Source organism: Staurois parvus, unplaced genomic scaffold (assembly GCF_062004578.1).
Source record: "Staurois parvus isolate SC_StPar_1 unplaced genomic scaffold, SC_StPar_1.0 ptg000093l, whole genome shotgun sequence".
NCBI classification, from domain to species: domain Eukaryota; kingdom Metazoa; phylum Chordata; class Amphibia; order Anura; family Ranidae; genus Staurois; species Staurois parvus.
The window spans coordinates 399,830-419,995 of NW_028317889.1; the positions used below are offsets into that span (position 1 = coordinate 399,830).

General features: G+C 46.7%; 1 protein-coding gene and 1 long non-coding RNA gene across 5 annotated transcripts in view; one reads left to right on the forward strand and one right to left on the reverse strand.

Moving 5' to 3' along the window:
• The first annotated feature begins 82 nt into the window (after window positions 1-82).
• The window catches only part of DOK5 (docking protein 5), a 162,889-nt gene continuing 142,805 nt past the window's right edge, over window positions 83-20,166 (forward strand). For 2 of the 4 annotated variants that reach the window (XM_089670707.1, XM_089670709.1), the window contains exon 1: window positions 83-569. In XM_089670707.1, the coding sequence (XP_089526833.1) occupies window positions 504-569 (66 nt within the window). In that variant the 5' untranslated portion in view covers window positions 83-503. The remainder of the gene's footprint in view (window positions 570-20,166) is intronic. The other 2 variants (XM_089670708.1, XM_089670705.1) reach the window with 2 other exon arrangements.
• LOC149468081 (uncharacterized) overlaps window positions 7,823-20,166 on the reverse strand; it is a 28,851-nt gene continuing 16,507 nt past the window's right edge. Inside the window, exons 2-3 of the long non-coding RNA XR_016311787.1 lie at window positions 16,966-17,150; window positions 7,823-8,112 (exon numbers count right to left, since the gene is read on the reverse strand). This is a non-coding gene — a long non-coding RNA (uncharacterized LOC149468081). The remainder of the gene's footprint in view (window positions 8,113-16,965; window positions 17,151-20,166) is intronic.

The following is a 20,166-nucleotide window of genomic DNA, read 5'->3' on the forward strand; positions in this document are numbered from 1 at the left end:
TACTTCTGCGGTGACCTTTGTGAATGATACTCAGGATTGGGTTTGCTTTGCTTCTATGCTAATCAGAGGAGCCTCTGCTGTGTTTGCTTTCCCTCATTGCTTCCCACACTGTGGAGGGGCAGGGTGGATGCTCACGTCGCTGCAGCTTGTGAATGGTGGGCTGCTATCACATTGCTAGACACCCCCCTTCCTCCTCTCTCTCTCTCTCTGCATCACAGCAGCTTGCAGGGGAATGGTACAGTCTGGTCTGTAGCTGCTCCATCAGCTGATGATGCTCCTCTGTCTCTGCTCCAGTCTCAGACCTCACCGCTGCTTGGAATTACATCCCACTCTCTGCTTCCCAAAGTGGATTTAAAAAGGGGAAGAGAATGCAGCGAGTCGCCGGGGAAGACTGATTTACTTTCGCCCTACTTGCCCGGCAACCGGGCTTTTTTCCAGCCTGTCAACTTTCCCTTTTACTCACTTCTCCCCCCCAACCCGACCCCCTCATCGGCTTTCTGGGAATGGGTTCAAATTTTAACGATATTGTCAAGCAGGGCTACGTCAAGATAAGGAGCCGGCGACTCGGGGTACGTTATTATTATTATTATTATTATCATTTTTTTTTTTCTATCCAGCGGGGATGAATGAAGTTGTGGCTGTTCGGCAGCCTTGTTCATTGATGCAAAGCTGTTTATTTTTAACTCCTCATGTGTGTAATAGTAGAGAATGAGATCAGAGCTGCCTTTGCTATGCACAGGTGTATAAAGGAGGTCACCTAAATCTATACTTATCTGCTTATTTGTAATTAATGTTGATAATTCCAACAAGAAATTACGAGTCGAATCCAAAAGATCGATTTCCAGCCTGAGCAGCCAGCTTTGTACACTACTTGTGAATTGGGTGATAAGCTGATCTAAAGCTCGCTTATCTCTACCCATTCATATAATTGTTCGACAACAGCAGCTGGATTAACAGGGGAACAAATTGGCTTTGATGTCCAAAGATCCGAACGGGGCGTGGACTGGATTTTATTATTAATGATTATTATTAGCCTTTAATAAGTGCGCTGATACTTTACATTTCATTTTTGGGCTGACGAAAGTAACTCTAAGAAAGTTAACTATGCTTAAAGTGGTTGTAAGCCCTTCCATATACCTGGCCTCAGGTGATACACAGAGAGGAAACAAATCCTCCTTCATAGGTTGTACCTGTTTATCTGCATTTTGAATGGATGTAGAGAAGAGAAACTGCAGATAAACAGGTACAACCTATGAAGGAGGATTTGTTTCATCTCTGTGTATCACCTGAGGCCAGTCACTGCACTGGGTATATGAAGGGTATAAAATGTATAACATTTTAATACATTTTGTCTACATCCATTCAAAATGCTGAATTTATACATTTTGTCTGAGGGTTCAGAAAAAAGGGGGCGGAGAGCTGAAATGACACGCTGCAGAGCTCAGTGAGGAGAGCTCTGATAACTGATTGGAGGGAAGAGACACCACCCCCCCCCCCCCCAGAAAAAGAGCAGTCCTGCCCGGCCTTACTTGTACAATAGTACAATAGGCCAGCTGGAAACCAGTTAAAGTGGTTGTACACCCTCACATATCCCCAGTGAAGTGACTGGCCTCAGGTGATACACAGAGATGAAAGAAATCCTCCTACATAAGTTGTACCTGTTTATCTGCAGTATTCTCTTCTCTACATCCATTCAAAATGCTGAATTTATACATTTTGTCTACATCCATTCAAAATGCTGAATTTATATATTTTGTCTGAGAGTTCAGAAAAAAGGGGGCGGAGAGCTGAAATTACATGCTGCAGAGCTCAGTGAGGAGAGCTCTGATAACTGATTGGAGGGAAGAGACCTCCCCCCCCAGAACAAGAGCAGTCCTGCCCGGCCTTACTTGTACAATAGGCCAGCTGGGAACCAGTTAAAGTGGTTGTACACCCTCACATATCCCCAGTGAAGTGACTGGCCTCAGGTGATACACAGAGATTAAAGAAATCCTCCTACATAAGTTGTACCTGTTTATCTGCAGTATTCTCTTCTCTACATCCATTCAAAATGCTGAATTTATACATTTTGTCTACATCCATTCAAAATGCTGAATTTATACATTTTGTCTGAGGGTTCAGAAAAAAGGGGGCGGAGAGCTGAAATTACACGCTGCAGAGCTCAGTGAGGAGAGCTCTGTTAACTGATTGGAGGGAAGAGACCCCCCCCAGAACAAGAGCAGTCCTGCCCGGCCTTACTTGTACAGTAGGCCAGCTGGGAACCAGTTAAAGTGGTTGTACACCCTCACATATCCCCAGTGAAGTGACTGGCCTCAGGTGATACACAGAGATGAAAGAAATCCTCCTACATATGTTGTACCTGTTTATCTGCTTCATTTCTTCTCTACATCCATTCAAAATGCTGAATTTATAAATTTTGTCTGAGGTTCAGATAAAAGTTGGCGGAGAGCTGAAATTACACTCCGCAGAGCTCAGTGAGGAGAGAAGAGAAAAGTGGTTGTACACCCTCACATATCCCCAGTGATGTGACTGCCCTCAGGTGATACACAGAGGTGCAACAAATCCTTCATAAGTTGTACCTGTTTGTCTGCAGGACTCTTCTCTACATTTGTTCAAAGCTTAGAATTTACAAAGAAAAGTAGGAGATGGAGAAATGAAATCACACTCAGTGAGGAGAGCTGATTGGAGGGAAGGTACATACCCCTCTTCACACAGCTCACAGGAACAGAACTGAGGTTGTCAATCTGCTGGAGGACCCTCCCCTGCCACCATTTATCAGTCAGGAAAACTTGTCAGAAGCAACCAGGGGCGTACTGACCATTCGAGCACTCGGGCACTGCCCCATGGCCCAGGGTCAGTAGGGGGCCCCATGAGATGCCCCTGGTACCTTTCATTGACTTTTTCATAGGCTTTTTTGGGTGCGGGCGAGGACACAGGGGCCCCATGATCCCCTATGGCTCAGGGGCCCCATGAGATGTCAGTCCACCCCTGGAAGCAACTCATGCTGATAGCAGAGGAACGAAGCAGCATACAGAATTGACACTTGGTGTGCTTAATTGAGACAAGTACACACTATACAGGGATGTGCTTTGTTTATATTTCATGTCTGAGGTTTACAACCACTTTAAAGTAAATAGGTGTCCATTGATTCCACCAAATAAAATCCATGCAGTAATGCACATAATGCACCAATGGCTTTTATTTGTTTAGGACTCTTTTATTTGCTATGCAACAAACCAGCTTCTGCGGGATTAACATAAGCAGCAACAGTAAAGTACGTAAACCACGGAATAGTTTCACTGGGAATAAGGTAACTGCTCCCGTGTACTTAAAGCGGATCTGTTATTAACTTTGCATTAATACATAAATGGCATCTCACAATACACACTCATAGTACCATTTGTCAGCCACCTTTTATCATTAAAAGGCCACGCTGGGGCTCTAGGCCAAAGACTTTGCCTGTAGGAAGAGTTGAAAATGAAGCGCCACACCACTGCTAAGACATCCAGATACAACCTTATTCCATTAACACGGGTATAATTCAAGAAGTAGCCAATGCGTTTTGGGGGTCTAAGTGCCCCCTTCATCAAGGCTAGAAAGAACATTTCCATATCAATTTGACATCAATACAACGTCCCCTCCATGGGGTCATAATTAAAACCGAACAGTCAATCGTAATGAGAGTATCAAAATAATTACATAAAAATGAGAACATGAGTGCCAAACAAAAATGAGAATATAGGTGCTGAAAAACAAACAAACAAAAAAATAACAATAATCACCATTATCACTACGCTAACCTAATCAAAAAAAGAGAAAAACAAAAACTGGGTAAAAACTCTCAAAACTGGTATATGTATAAATTGAACCTGGGCTGGGCTGATGTTATCAATCTGTTGCAGGCAGGAGGAAACATATCCTCAGTCTCCGCTCCCCGACTGATCACTGTACACTTTAACTTTGTAGCAAGTCCTAAAGCGGAGCTCAACGCCACAGTACTTACCTAGCCTTCAATGGTCTTACGTCCCTCACCTGTGTCTTCATTGGCTGGCAAGGGATGATGTCCCTCCTGTGCATCCCCAGGAGTGCAGTCACACAGGCGCTGTGCCGGAATGTAAACCGAGCTGCGCACATTCAAAAGAAGGCTGCAAGCAGGCAGGCAGGTAGGCAGGCAGGTTTCTTTTATTGTAGAAGAAACATTGCATGTCTTATCGCCAATAAAGGGCCTGTCTGCTCGCAATTGTTTGCAGTTTCATAGTTGTTGAGGTTGAATAAAGACTCCAGTCCATCTAGTTCAATGTGTGTGTGCTTGTCTCTACAACTTCCCAGATCCCTGTATATTGTGTTCATTAAGATGCCCATCTAAAAGTTTTTTTTAAAAGTAGTGTCACTTTGCGCCGAAACCACCGATTGTGGAAGGGAATTCCACATCCTTCTTGAGTGACCTGAGACTGAACATTGAGTTTTCTACCAATGTTGGAATTACCATTAAGATATTTGTATATCGCTATCATATCCCCTCTTAAGCGTCTCTTTTCCAAGGAGAAATAAATGTAAAGTTTGTAATCGTTCCTCATAACTGAGGTCCTTCAGCATCCTTATTAGATTTGTTGCCATTTTATGGACTCTTGTCAAATTTTTGAAAGCAGGACTGTGGGCAGCACAGAGGCTAAATGGTTAGCACTTCCGCCTGGTAGTACTCGGGTCGTTGGTTCGAATCCCAACCACGGCACCACCTGCCTGGAGTTTGTATATTCTCCCTGTGCCTGTGTGGGTTTTCTCTGGATAATCTGGTTTCCTCCCACACTCCAAAGACATGCTGGTAGGTGAATTGGCTCCTGTCTAAATTGTCCCTAGTATGTGTATGTATGAATATGAGTTAGGGACCTTAGATTGTACCCCCCTTGAGGGTTAGGGACCTTAGATTGTACGCCCCTTGAGGGTTAGGGACCTTAGATTGTACGCCCCTTGAGGGTTAGGGACCTTAGACTGTACGCCCCTTGAGGGTTAGGGACCTTAGATTGTACGCCCCTTGAGGGTTAGGGACCTTAGATTGTACGCCCCTTGAGGGTTAGGGACCTTAGATTGTACGCCCCTTGAGGGTTAGGGACCTTAGATTGTACACCCCTTGAGGGTTAGGGACCTTAGATTGTACACCCCTTGAGGGTTAGGGACCTTAGATTGTATGCCCCTTGAGGGTTAGGGACTGATGTGAATGTACAATATATATATATGTAAAGCGCTGTGTAAATTGACGACGCTATATAAGTACCTGTAATAAATAATAGTTTTGTTTTAGTGGCTGTAGCAGGAGCTGATCCTTATGAGACATTTGTGAACTGCATAGGCACCAAGATATCCACAATGCGGGAGATTTACTAAAACTGGTGCATACAGAATCTGGTGTAGCTGTGCATAGTAAGGCTTAGTTCACACTAGCTTTGTCAGCAGGCGTTGGACAGGCGTGTGGGAAATGTTTTTAACGCTTCTCAAAGGTCTAAGAAAATTCTGCACATGGCAGCACACAGTGCTTTTCACACTGAAGCGTTAGCGTCGTGGCAAAACTGACGCCTCGTGTGGAGTCAGGAGGAGTTAAAGCCTCTCATTGAAGTCTATGGTGCCGCGGTGCAGTTGCAATTCAGTTGCGAGGCGTTAAGACCATTTAACTTCATTATAGGCATTTGTGGTGCGGTTTTAACGCTTGGCAAAGGCCTATCAACCGCCTCAAAACCGCGCATGGGGCATTTGGGGAGCATTTGAGTAGCGTTAAAAACGCTTCCCAAACGCCTGTCTAACACCTCTCAAACGCTACAGGGGCATTTGGCAAGAGTTAGGGCTCGTTCACACTTGGCTGTTTTACCAACGCTCGCCAAACGCCCCTATAGAGTTTGGCAAGCGTTGGTCCGGCGTTTGTAGAGCGATTTTTAACGCTCGGCAAACGCCGCATGCGCGGTTTAGCGGCGGTTGCTAGGCATTTGCCGAGCGTTAATAACGCCCCACAAACGCCTATAATGCAGTTTGAGTGGTGTTACCGCTCCGCAAACGCCCCGCAACCGCGTCGCAACCGCACCGCAAACGCCGGCCGGGCGTTTGTGGAGTGGCACCATAGACGAGAATAGGAGGCTTCAAAGCCTCCTGACTCGACCAGAGGCGTCCGTTTTGCCACGACGCAACGCGACGCAAACGCTCCCATTAGAACAGCACCGTGTGCTGTAATGTGCAGAATTGGCAGAGGTGTTTGGGAAACGGTAAAAACGCTTCCCAAACACCTCTCTGCCGCCTCCACACAATGCTAGTGTGAACGTAGCCTTAGAAATAAAGTCAAGTGTGAACGAGTCCTAACCAATCAGCTTTTAACTTCAGCTTGTTCAATTAAGCTTCAACAATAAAACCTGGAAGCTGATTGGGTACTATGGACAGCTGCACCAGATTCTGCGTGCACCAGTTTTAGTAAATAACCACCAACCATGCCTTCTTTGAGCCGAAGTAGATGGTGACTCTGGATAACGCCTGAAAAAAGATGGAGCTGTCTTTTTTGGAGGTGAAAGCAGATGAAGGCATTGTCAAGAGGTGGGGTGGGGGGGTGATGCTATGATCTCCGTGAGAAGTAATAAATACCTGAAAATGTTACACCGATACATTACTTCTCATGCTGCACCTAACATGAAAAAATATGCCTGATGGTAGGTCTACTTTAAAGAGGGGAACTCTTCAGTGATTTACATCCTTCATCTCATTAAGGAGCTGCAAAAGTTGAGGGCTGTGTGCAGGGGCGGACTGACCATTTGGAAACTCAGGCGCTGCCCGAGGGCCCGGGGTCAGTAGAGGGCCCCATGAGATGCCCCTGGTACCTTTTTCATAGGCTTTTTTGAGTTTGGGCAAGGACACAGGGGCCCCATGATCCCCTATTGCCCGGGGGCCCCATGAGTTGTCAGTCCACCCCTGGCTGTGTGATGTCTGAGCTCTTGTCTGTGTCTGGCCCTGTCAAGACTGATTGGGATCAGAAAAGCTGCTTCTTTAAAAAACTTGGCAGAGCAGAGAAGGAACTATGGCAGAGTCACTGTAACAACTAGCCTGCCTCTACGCTGATTTCAGGTAAGGACTGTGATTTCACAGAGCCTTTGGCTTTCTTGGAAGCCCATGGACTTAACCTTACATGTCTGCGGCTGAGTTTTAAAAACCGGGACAAAGAAAATGGGTGTGGCTTCTTATACCAACCAGATCTTATATTCAGTTATAGAAAATGAAATGTACTTTTTGATTTTGTTGCTTTTTTCTTGTAGTCGGTGCAAAGTAGACGTGTGTAGAACGAAACAATTGTTTTGTTTCAATTCGTTAAATAACTAGTTTCATTTAGTTAAATTTGTTAAAATCATTTTCGGAATTAGTTTAGTTTCATTCATTCGTTTTCAAATTCGATTAGAATTTTCCAAATTCGGACGAACTGAATTAAGTTCAGCATTCAAATTCAAATTTTTCTTTTTGTTTTAAATGCGGCTGCCCAATTTTTCACATCTAAGTTTACATTTCATATTCATTTTCGAAATCGAATCGAATTTCGTTATTTCAGACAAATTTAGTTTTTTTATTTCGGAAGGTTCGCTGACATTCGTCACTATTGTGATTCGGAAACATCAGAATTTCCAAATAACGAAAAATTCATCCATATTTCGATTTGGAATGAAAGGAATCGCACATGTCTAGTGTGGTGTCGGACTCTTTTCCAGATCCACTGACTTACTCCATTGTGCCAATAAGGAAATAAAAATAAAAGACTCCTTAAAGTTGAACTGCACGGCATCTGAGCACCACAAAGCAAAAATACTATTTAATTCATTTTTTAATATTCAAAGCAAACTGCCCCATCCATCCATGTCTCCTTTGTTTTGCTGAGAAATCACTTTGCAAAATACCCTCCTAGAGCATTTTTGTCCGTGGTCATATTGAGTAAGGGCAAATGATTCATGTAGCATTTACTTCCTGGAATCCATCTGTCCTTAGCTCAGGCATACAAGCAGGACGGCGTGCTTAGCTGAGAAAACCCCTCCTCCCCTCCTGAAGAATCCTGGGATGTGTGATGTCATTTGCCTAGGCACAAAAAACAGGAAGTAGCTGAAGAAACAAAAAACAAATAGTTTAAAACAAGTAAATATGATATACTTTTCTATTTACTAATACTAACAGCATAAGGATTAAAATAGTCAATGCTGATTGAAAGATTGAAGTTCCACTTTAAAGTGTTACTAAAGTTTAGTTTTTTTAAATTAAAAAAAAAAACATGTTATACTCACCTGCTCTGTGTAATGGTATTGCACAGAGCATCCTCCTGTTCTTGGGTCCCCTGCTGGCGCTCCTGGCGCCTCCTCTTCTTCTTGTGTTCCCACAGCAACCCGCTTGCTATGGAGGCACACAGTGTCTGCCCGCTCCCGAGCTGTGTGTTCTTGCTCCATAGACTTGCAAAGCTGGACTTAGCCCCGCCCCCCACTTCCTCCTCACTGAATTTGACTGACAGCAGCAGGAGCAAATGGCTATAGCTCAGCCTTCAACAGTGCTGACCCTGTTAGACCTACTGTGCTGAGTGCTGTGACCCATAGCGACAAGTCAATATTGCGCAAAAAGTTGATTTTGGATGTTTTAAAATGTCTAACAGATGTAAGTTGTCCTTATTATCTGCGATACTCAGTCAGTGGCACACTTGGTTTTGTTTGATTTGACTTTGCATGAGTAGAACTTAAAGGGATTGTAAAGGATTACTTTTTTTTTTTTAAATAAACTTATTATACTTACCAGCTCTGTGCAATGACATAGCAAAGAGCAGCCCAATCCTCCTCTTCTCGGTCCCTCACCAGTTCTCCTGGCTCCCCCTCCCCACCGGATCCTCCCAGAGTGAGTTTCTTGCTATAGGGGGAGGGATTCATGTGGGCTCGCTCCCGAGCCGCTGTCTGTGTATCCATTGACACCCCCCCCCCCAATCTCTCCTCACCAGCTGTGATTGACAGCAGCGGGAGCCAATAGTTCCCGCTGCTGTCTGAGTCCCTGAGAGAAGAGGAAGGATCGCTAATAGACTCAGGCAAGTGTTTTGGTGGGGGAGGGGGGATTGTGGGATGTTTTTTTTCTTTACCTAAACCACTTCAGTACCGAGCACTTTCACCCCCTTCCTGCACAGGCCAATTTTCAACTTTCAGCGCTGTCACATTTTGAATGACAATTACTCACTCAAGCATCACTGTACTGTACTGAAATTTTCATCATATTTTTTAACACAAATAGAACTTTCTTTTGGTGGTATTTAATCTCCACTGGGGTTTTTATTTTTTGCTAAACAAATGAAAAAAAGACCAATATTTTGAAAAAAAAACTTTTTCTTTGTTTCTCTTATAAATGTTATTTTGCAAATAAGTAATTTTACTTATTCACTGATGTGCGCAGATGAAGCTGCACTGATGGGCACTGATAGGCTGTACTGACGAGGCTGCACTGATGGGCACTGATAGGCTGTACTGACGAGGCTGCACTGATGGGCACTGATGAGGCTACACTGATGAGCAGGGGCGGACTGACATCTCATGGGGCCCCAATAGACAATAGAGGATCATAGGGCCCCTGTGTCCTCACCCACACTCAAACCACTCCCAAAAAAGCCTATGAAAGGTACCAGGGACATCTCATGGGGCCCCCTACTGACCTCGGGCCCTCGGGCAGTGCCCGAGTGTCCGAATGGTCAGTCCATCCTTGCTGATGAGGCAGCACTGATGGTCACTGATGAAGAGGCACTGATAAGGCTGCACTGTTGGGTACTGATGAGGCTTCAATGATGAGGCTACACTAACGAGGCAGCACTGATGGTCACTGATGAAGAGGCACTGATGGGTACTGATGAGGCTTCACTGATGAGGCTACACTGACAAGGATGCACTGATCGGTACTGCTAGGCTGTACTGATGAGGCTGCACTGATGGGTACTGATGAGCCTTCACTGATGAGGCTACACTGACGAGGATGCACTGATCGGTACTGCTAGGCTGTACTGATGAGGCTGCACTGATGGGTACTGATGAGCCTTCACTGATGAGGCTACACTGACGAGGATGCACTGATCGGCACTGCTAGGCTGTACTGATGGGTACTGATGAGGCTACACTGATGGTCACTGATGAAGAGTCACTGATGAGGCTGCACTGATAAGGCGGCACTGATGGGGCTGCACTAACAGGCACTGATATGCTGCACTGATGGGGTTGCACTGATGGGCACCAATATGCTGCACTGATGGGCACTAATATGCTGCAGTGCAAAACAGAAAGAATCCGGATGGCCGCACTCTCGATAGAGCCAAAAACACCTTTATTCGATCAATCCATAGGTGACACACAGATATACAGGCAAGGGGTAGATGCTAACGTGTTTCACACATAAACTGTGCTTTGTCAAAACCACGACATGCTGCACTGATGGGGCTTCACTAATGGGCACTGATAATAAGCTGCACTGATGAGGCTGAGCTGATAATCAGTGCCCTGATTATGAGTGTAAATGTCCCCTGTCACAGGAAAGTCGGTTATCTGCTTTCCTTTCCTCAGACAGCAACAGCGCTGAGGAAAGGAAATGCCAGTAACCGGAATTTGTTTACATGCGATCAGCTGTGATTGGACACAGCTGATCACATGGTATAGAGCCAACGTCATTGGCTCCTTACCGTGATCAGTGACCAAAGGACAGAGTCCACCACCAGTTACCCCGCTGCGTGCCCACGGGGCAAGAATGGGAGGACGTCATATGACGTCCTCTCAGAACAAGAGCAGTCCTGCCTGGCCTTAATTGTACAATAGGCCGGGTGGGAGCCAGTTAAAGTGGTTGTACACCCTCACATATCCCCAGTGAAGTGACTGGCCTCAGGTGATACACAGAGATGCAACAAATCCTCCTTCATAAGTTGTACCTGTTAATCTGCAGTTTTCTCTTCTCTACATTCGTTCAAAGCTCAGAATTTCTAAAGAAAAGCAGGAGATGGAGAACTGAAATCACACTCAATGAGGAGAGCTGATTGGAGGGAAGGGACACACCCCTCTCCACACAGCTCACAGGAACAGAGCTGAGGATGTCAATCTGCTGGAGGTCCCTCCCCTGCCACCATTTATCTGTTGGTGTCAGGAAAACGTGTCAGAAATAATTCATGCTGATAGCAGAGGAACTAAGTAGCAGACAGAAATGACGCTTGGTGTGCTTAATTGAGACAAGTACACACTATAGAGGGATGTGCTTTGTTCATATTTCATGTCTGAGGTTTACAACCACTTTACAGTAAATAGGTGTCCATTGACTCATAGGAAAAAAAAACCCAGAGGAAGGAGGCAGCCGACAGAAATGACACTCAGTGCTCTGGACTGAGACAAGTATGCACTATAGACAGGAGTCACTGCTGGCAGGGCAGAGGACAGGAGTCACTGCTGGCAGGGCAGAGGACAGTGGTCACTGCTGGCAGGGCAGAAGATGGGGGCACTATTGGCAGGGCAGAGGACAGGGGTCACTGCTGGCAGGGCAGAGGACAGGGGTCTGCACTGGTAGGGCAAAGGACAGGGGTCACTGCTGGCAGGGCAGAGGACAGGGGTCACTGCTGGCAGGGCAGAAGACAAGGGGCACTGCTGGCAGGGCAGAGGACAGGGGTCACTGCAGGCAGGGCAGAGGACAGAAGTGATTGCTGGCAGGGCAGAGGACAGGGGTCACTGCTGGCAGGGCAGAGGACAGGGGTCACTGCTGGCAGGGCAGAGGACAGGGGTCACTGCTGGCAGGGCAGAGGACAGGGGTCACTGCTGGCAGGGCAGAGGACAGGGGTCACCGCAGGCAGGGCAGAGGACAGAAGTGATTGCTGGCAGGGCAGAGGACAGGGGTCACTGCTGGCAGGGCAGAGGACAGGGGTCACTGTTGGCAGGGCAGAGGACAGGGGGTCACTGCTGGCAGGGCAGAGGACAGGGGTCACTGCTGGCAGGGCAGAGGACAGGGGGCACTGCAGGCCGGGAAGAGGACAGAAGTGATTGCTGGCAGGGCAGAGGACAGGGGTCACTGCTGGCAGGGCAGAGGACAGGGGTCACTGCTGGCAGGGCAAAGGACAGGGGTCACTGCTGGCAGGGCAGAGGACAGGGGTCTGCACTGGTAGGGCAGAATATGGTGGTACTGCTGGCAGGGCAGAAGACAGGGGCACAGCTCCTTCTCCCATCCCTGCACTGCACACAGCCTGGGCAGAGGCAGCAGAGCTCCTCCTCCCCACACCACGCATACCTGAGATCAGTATTGAAACAGTCAAGAACAGTTTAGAGTCAGGCTAGGGCAGTAAAGTATCAGATTAGGGTGGTATTGTGTCAATTTAGGGCAGTATAGTGGCAGGTTAGGGTTGGCTTTGGAGGGGGAACAACTAAAATCAATCTGGGCGGGGCATAGCCCACCCCCCAGCACCCCCCTAGATCCGGCCACAAAACTGACAGAGCCACCACATCTAAGGTTTGATAAATTGCAATATATTACATTTTTGCTTTTGGGTTTTATACCGCTTTAAATATATGTTTAGTTTGGACTGTTATTTCATTTTGGTTTTATGCAACAACCAGCTATATTTTTCTTACCTTAAAAAAAAAAAAAACAACCCTCTAAATTCGTCCTTGTAGCCATGGCAACAGTATGCAGTTTAACTCAAAACCTTCCAGAATCCTCTCTACCCTGTTCCTGTAACTTGGCTTAATGCCTCTCCTGCACAGAGCTTGCAGTCAAATTACCGGCAGCCCATTGCTTAGGTGATGGCATCCCTGGCAATGCAAGCAGGCTTACTGCACTCGAGGTTTCATCTTATTCATTTTAAGAACTCTTTTTCCCGCAAAGTTCTGCAATCTCTCTCTCTCTGTAAAATGTCTCATGTGGTAATTAAACGCTAGATATTATTAATCCTTTAAAAGAGAGGCAAATGTATGAATAATGCCTTTGCCGTCATTGAGGGACCCTTACACTTACTGTACAAGAACAAAAATCTGTGAAATCTTTGAAATGAATTCCGATTTTGAAGGCATCTTTGGAAAACCCCAGTGATAATATGTGACAATTCTGTCCTGCTTCTTTGGCTGACCTTCTCTTGGAGCTCCGCCAGCCTGTGTTGTGCATTCTAGTACGCACGCAGCATTGCTGGGATGGTGGCCAAATTTGCTACGTAGTGGACATTCCGTACTCCCCAGGCTCTTCATATGGCCACAGATGAAAGGGATCATCAGCCGCTGGAAATACAGTGCAGATATTTAAATCTTTAAGCTGAGGAATATTCTGATCTCCAGAAGACCATTTTCGGGACGTGTCAGTTACGCAAAAAGCCCTCATCTAACCTCTGACCTATCGTTCCTGTAAAGGCAGCAGGCCATGCCTTCCCTGTCTCTTGGCATAGATGGCCTATTGGGGGGAGGGGTTTGTACACTTAAGAGTCCACACAACAATTCAGATTTCAGAGTGTCTGCAACCGTCATTAGAATTTCAATTATTAAATACTCATGCGCAACGTTTATACAGCACTTACGACGCAGTTCTGGTCCCTCTCTAATAGGCAGGGGTGTATTTACCACAAGGCAAACAAGGCATTTGCCCCCTCCCTCCTAGATTGTAAGCTCCAAAGAGCAGGGCCCTCGATCCCCTCATGTTTTGCATTGTATTGGTATTGTTCTGTCACATGTTCTGTCCCCCTTTGTAATGTACAGCGCTGAGCGAACTATCGGCGCTTTATAAATACTGTATAATAATAATAATAATTTGCCTAGGGCGGCATTTTTCAGGGGGGCAGCAGAAATTTTCAGGGGGGCAGCCCTGTTCCCTGAAAGAAGGAATGGAAGAGGGGCACATGCAGCATGGGGACCAGGTGGGATCTGAGAGAGGTTGCAGGCTGCTCAGGGGCGGACTGACCATTTGGAAACTCGGGCACTGCCCAAGGGACCGGGGTCAGTAGGGGGCCCCATGAGCTGCCCCTGGTACCTTTTTCATAGGCTTTTTTAAATTTGGGCAAGGACAAAGGGGCCCCATGATCCCTTATTGCCCGGGGGCCCCATGAGTTGTCAGTCCGCCCCTGAGGCTGCTTGATGGTGTATACAGAGCCAGACTCTTGTTCCTGGAGATGTCCAGAGCTGTGAAGGTGAGTGTGTTATCTCTTGTTGGGGTGGGGTGTTGCCCGGTGGTAGTGGAAGGCTCTTTCGGGTGGGGGGGGCTGGGGTGTTGTTGCTCAATGTCCATGGGGGGGGGGGGAAGCCAATTTTTGTATTGCCTAGGGCAGCACGAAATTTAAATACACCACTGCTAATAGGAAATGGATACAACCAGCTCCACAGAGCAGTCACTTGTACTTAGAAGACTGCCAACACATAGGAGTTGATTTACAAAAACTGGAGAGTGCAAAATCTGGTTCAGATGTGCGTGGTAGCCAATCGGCTTCTGACTTCAGCTTATTCAATTAAAGTGTTACTAAACCCACATCAGTAAAATCAGTCTGTATATGCAGTAAAGCATGCTTGTTATACTCACTGTGGAACCTGAGGGTTAATCCTCTACATTGTGTAAAAAGGCTGTTTGATCCTGTCTTCTCTGATCCTCCCCTTCTTCTACTGTCCCCAATCCATCTGCTGATAAAAAAGAGCCTTGGGGGCAAGCTGCACATGCTCAGTTTGGTGTGTATTGCTAGAGAGTTCATTTTTCTTGTGAGAGTGCATGTGATCAGCACAGGGCCAATCAGAGCTGTCTGGACAGAGGGTCAGGGGTCCTGCAGCCTCAAAGGATAATTAGGGGAGAATGAAAATGCCTCCTACAAGCTTTAACCAGTGCTCTGCTGGACACTGACAGAAGTCACAAGACTGCTCTAACTGCTGACGAGAAAAGGTATTTAACAGTTTATATTTACTAAAATTATTACATGTCCATGTTCTGTGTACTGTGGGAGACCTGATATAGTGAATGCAAGGTCCAGGGAGACTAGATATAGTGAATGTGGGGTCTGGGGAGAGCGGATATAGTGAATGCGGGGTCCGGGGAGAGCGGATATAGTGAATGCAGGGTTCGGGGAGAGCGGATATAGTGAATGTGGGGTCCGGGGAGAGCGGATACAGTGAATGCAGGGTCCAGGGAGACCAGATATAGGGAATGCAGGGTCCGTAGAGACCGGATATAGTGAATGCAGAGTCCAGGGAGACCGGATATAGTGAATTCCGGGTCCGTGGAGAGTGGATATAGTGAATGCGGGGTCCGGGGAGACCAGATATAGTGAATGCAGGGTCCAGGGAGACCATATATAGCGAATGCAGGGTCCAGGGAGACCAGATATAGTGAATGCAGGGTTCGGGGAGAGCGGATATAGTGAATGCAGGGTCCGGGGAGACCGGATATAATGCGGGGTCCAGGGAGACCGGATATAGTGAATGCAGGGTCCGTAGAGACCGGATATAGTGAATGCAGGGTCCAGGGAAACCGGATATTATTATTATTATTATTATTATACAGTATTTATAAAGCGCCAATAGTTCGCTCAGCGCTGTACATTACAAAGGGGGACAGAACATGTGACAGAACAATACCAATACAATGCAAAACATGAGGGGATGGAGGGCCCTGCTCTTTCGAGCTTACAATCTAGAAGGGACGGGATAGTGGTACAGGAGGAGATAGCTGTGGGGGATGGAGTGGTAGGAAGAGTGGAGGAGGTCAGCAAGTTAGCAGGGGGTGAGGTAGGCTAGTGATATAGTGGATATAGTGAATTCCGGGTCCGTGGAGAGTGGATATAGTGAATGCGGGGTCCGGGGAGACCAGATATAGTGAATGCAGGGTCCAGGGAGACCATATATAGTGAATGCAGGGTCCAGGGAGACCATATATAGTGAATGCAGGGTCCGGGGAGACCAGATATTGTGAATGCAGGGTCCGGGGAGAGCGGATATAGTGAATGCGGGGTCCGGGGAGACCAGATATTGTGAATGCAGGGTCCGGGGAGAGCGGATATAGTGAATGCAGGGTCCGGGGAGAGCGGATATAGTGAATGCAGGGTCCGGGGAGAGCGGATATAGTGAATGCGGGGTCCGGGGAGAGCGGATATAGGGAATGCAGGGTCCGGGGAGAGCGGATATAGTGAATGCGGGGTCCGGGGAGAGCAGACATAGTGCATGCAGGGTCCGGGGAGACCAGATATAGTGAATGCGGGGTCCGGGTTTAGTAACACTTTAAGCTTTGACAAAAAAAACCCTGAAAGCTGATTGGCTACCATGCACAGGAGCACCAGATTTTGCACTCTCCAGTTTTAGTAAATAAACCCCACAGTGTCTCAGCCTTCAGACCAACAACCTGGTTTCCTGAAGGTTTGAGAGAGAATATGCACATATCTAGTGTAGGTACACAAGCAGCTTTGAAATTGGCGTTCCCTAGTGTGTGAAGGGAGGCTTTATATCTGGAATTATATATTTATTTCAGGTACTTATATAGCGCCATCAATTGACGCAGCGCTTTACATATATATTGTACATTCACACCACTCCCTGCGCTCGAGGGGATACAAATGCTTTTTACCTTCATAGGTGTCGTAAATAGACTGAGGGTTGACACCCCCCCAAACTCAGATCTTATTTTTGAGTTTTTCAGGGATTTTGGAATGGGATTTTTGAGGCTCAGAAGCCAAAAGCCACCCTTTGGTCGCTGGGATGTTCTTTCAAAAGCAGCCAGTTTGGCCTCCATATCATTATTTGGAGTCATATTCATAAAATTGGCACCTACCAGTGATATTGTATGTAGTCCTGACTGTGGGTTCTGTACTAGTCTTACAATGTCCTTTAGGACTTCATAGTCTTTTGTCTGTTGCTCAGGGGCCTGCTGCTAATGGCACCCTGTTAAAGTGGAACCGCACTGCATCTGAGCAACACAAACCAAAAATGGTAATTAATTCCTTTTTAATATTCAGAGCAAACTCACCCATCCATCCATGTCTTCATGCTTTATTTTGCTGAGAAATCATTTTGAACCCCCCCAGCATTAAGGCAGTGGTCATCTTACGTAAGGGCAGATGATTCATGTAGCATTTACTTCTTGGAATCCATTTGCCCTTTGCTCAGGCATAGGCTGACATCATTTGCCTAGGTATGGGAACCATGACGTAACTGAAAAAAAAAAAGTTTAAAACAAGTAAATATGATATACCTTCCTATCCATTTACTAATGCTGGCAGCATAAGGATTACACATAGTCAGTATTGATTGAGAGAGTGAAGTTCTGCTTTAAAATCCAACAACCTGTGTCCTTGGATGTGATGTCACCAGCGCATTGAGCACTGCTTTAAATGTGTGTTTGTCTCTTTAATCTTTAAACATCATCTTTTGCTGCCCGCATCCTCCACCACTTGCAATCGAATCTGTATACTCTATGTGAAAGAAGTATATATGGAGCTACAAACATAAGTACATTGCACAGGAATTAGACCTTGGCTGATGCCTTCATCATCTGTCTTCATCCTTCTGGAGAGAAAAGCAAATGAAGGTAATTGTCAGGTAGAGTACTTAGATCCTTGCGAGAGGTAATAAATACCTGGGAGAGTTACAGGAACATCCGACTTAGAATGTTGCACTTATGAGAACAGGTCCAATTTAATTCTCTAGTTCCAGTTATCCTTTAATCCAGTGGTCTTCAAACTGGGGGCCAGATGCAATTTTTTGCTTGCATTTACCATGCCCTTGAGGCACTATTTCATCCACTGATACCAACAATGGGGCATAATTCCTCCCACTGACATCAATGATGGTGCACAATTCCTCCCAATGACACCAACGATGGGGCCTAATACCTGCCACTGACATCAATAATGGGGTACAATTCCTGACAATGACACCGATGATGGGGCACAATTCCTCCCCATGACACCAACAGTGGGGACCATTGACACCAATGATGGGCACAATTTATCTCAGTCTCCCAGTGACACCAGTTATGGGGCACTATTCCTCCCAGTGACACCAATGATGGGGCACTATTCCTCCCACTGATACCAATGATGGGACATTATTCCTCCCACCGATAGCAATGATGGGACACTATTTCTCCCACTGATACCAATGATGGGGCACTATTCCTCCCACTGATACCAATGATGGGGCATTATTCCTCCCACTGATACCAATGATGGGGCACTATTCCTCCCACTGACATCAATGATGGGGCACTTTCCTCCCACTGATACCAATGATGGGGCACTATTCCTCCCACTGACACCAATGATGGGGCACTATTCCTCCCACTGACATCAATGATGGGGCACTATTCCTCCCACTGATACCAATGATGGGGCACTATTCCTCCCACTGATACCAATGATGGGACACTATACCTCCCACTGACACCAATGATGGGGCACTATTCCTCCCACTGACACCAATGATGGGGCACTATTCCTCCCACTGATACCAATGATGGGACACTATTCCTCCCACTGATACTAATGATGGGACATTATTCCTCCCACTGATACCAATGATGGGACACTATTCCTCCCACTGATACCAATGATGGGACATTATTCCTCCCACTGATACCAATGATGGGGCACTATTCCTCCCACTGACACCAATGACAGGACACTATTCCTCCCACTTACACCAATGATGGGGCACTATTCCTCCCACTGACACCAATGATGGGGCACTATTCCTCCCACTGACACCAATGATGGGGCACTATTCCTCCCACTGACACTAATGATGGGGCACTATTCCTCCCACTGATACCAATGATGGGGCACTTTCCTCCCACTGATACCAATGATGGGACACTATTCCTCCCACTGACACCAATGATGGGTCACTATTACTCCCACTGATACCAATGATGGGGCACTATTCCTCCCACTGACACCAATGATGGGGCACTATTCCTCCCACTGTTACCAATGATGGGACACTATTCCTCCCACTGACACCAATGATGGGGCACTATTCCTCCCACTGATACCAATGATGGGGCACTATTCCTCCCACTGATACCAATGATGGGGCACCAATCCTCCCACTGACACCAATGATGGGGCATTATTCCTCCCACTGACACCAATGATAGGCACAATTTCTCTCAATGACACCAAATGATGGAGCACTATTCCTCCCACTGACACCAATGATGGGGCACTATTCCTCCCACTGACATCAATGATGGGGCACTATTCCTCCCACTGATACCAATGATGGGGCACTATTCCTCCCACTGATACCAATGATGGGACACTATACCTCCCACTGACACCAATGATGGGGCACTATTCCTCCCACTGACACCAATGATGGGGCACTATTCCTCCCACTGATACCAATGATGGGACACTATTCCTCCCACTGATACTAATGATGGGACATTATTCCTCCCACTGATACCAATGATGGGACACTATTCCTCCCACTGATACCAATGATGGGGCACTATTCCTCCCACTGATACCAATGATGGGACATTATTCCTCCCACTGATACCAATGATGGGGCACTATTCCTCCCACTGACACCAATGACAGGACACTATTCCTCCCACTTACACCAATGATGGGGCACTATTCCTCCCACTGACACCAATGATGGGGCACTATTCCTCCCACTGACACCAATGATGGGGCACTATTCCTCCCACTGACACCAATGATGGGGCACTATTCCTCCCACTGACACTAATGATGGGGCACTATTCCTCCCACTGATACCAATGATGGGGCACTTTCCTCCCACTGATACCAATGACAGGACACTATTCCTCCCACTGACACCAATGATGGGGCACTATTCCTCCCACTGACACCAATGATGGGGCACTATTCCTCCCACTGACACTAATGATGGGACACTATTCCTCCCACTGACACCAATGATGGGTCACTATTCCTCCCACTGATACCAGTGATGGGGCACCAATCCTCCCACTGACACCAATGATCGGCACAATTTCTCTCAATGACACCAAATGATGGAGCACTATTCTTCCCAGTGACACCAACATTGGGGCATTGTTTTTTTTCCCACTGACTTCCCTTTTCTGCTCCCAGTGGTCTCAGTCTGCCCCCCCAAAGTCTAAAGGACAGTAAACTGGCCATTTGTTTAGAAAGTTTGGAGACCCTTGCTTCTGCCCAAATGGACTCTAGAATGT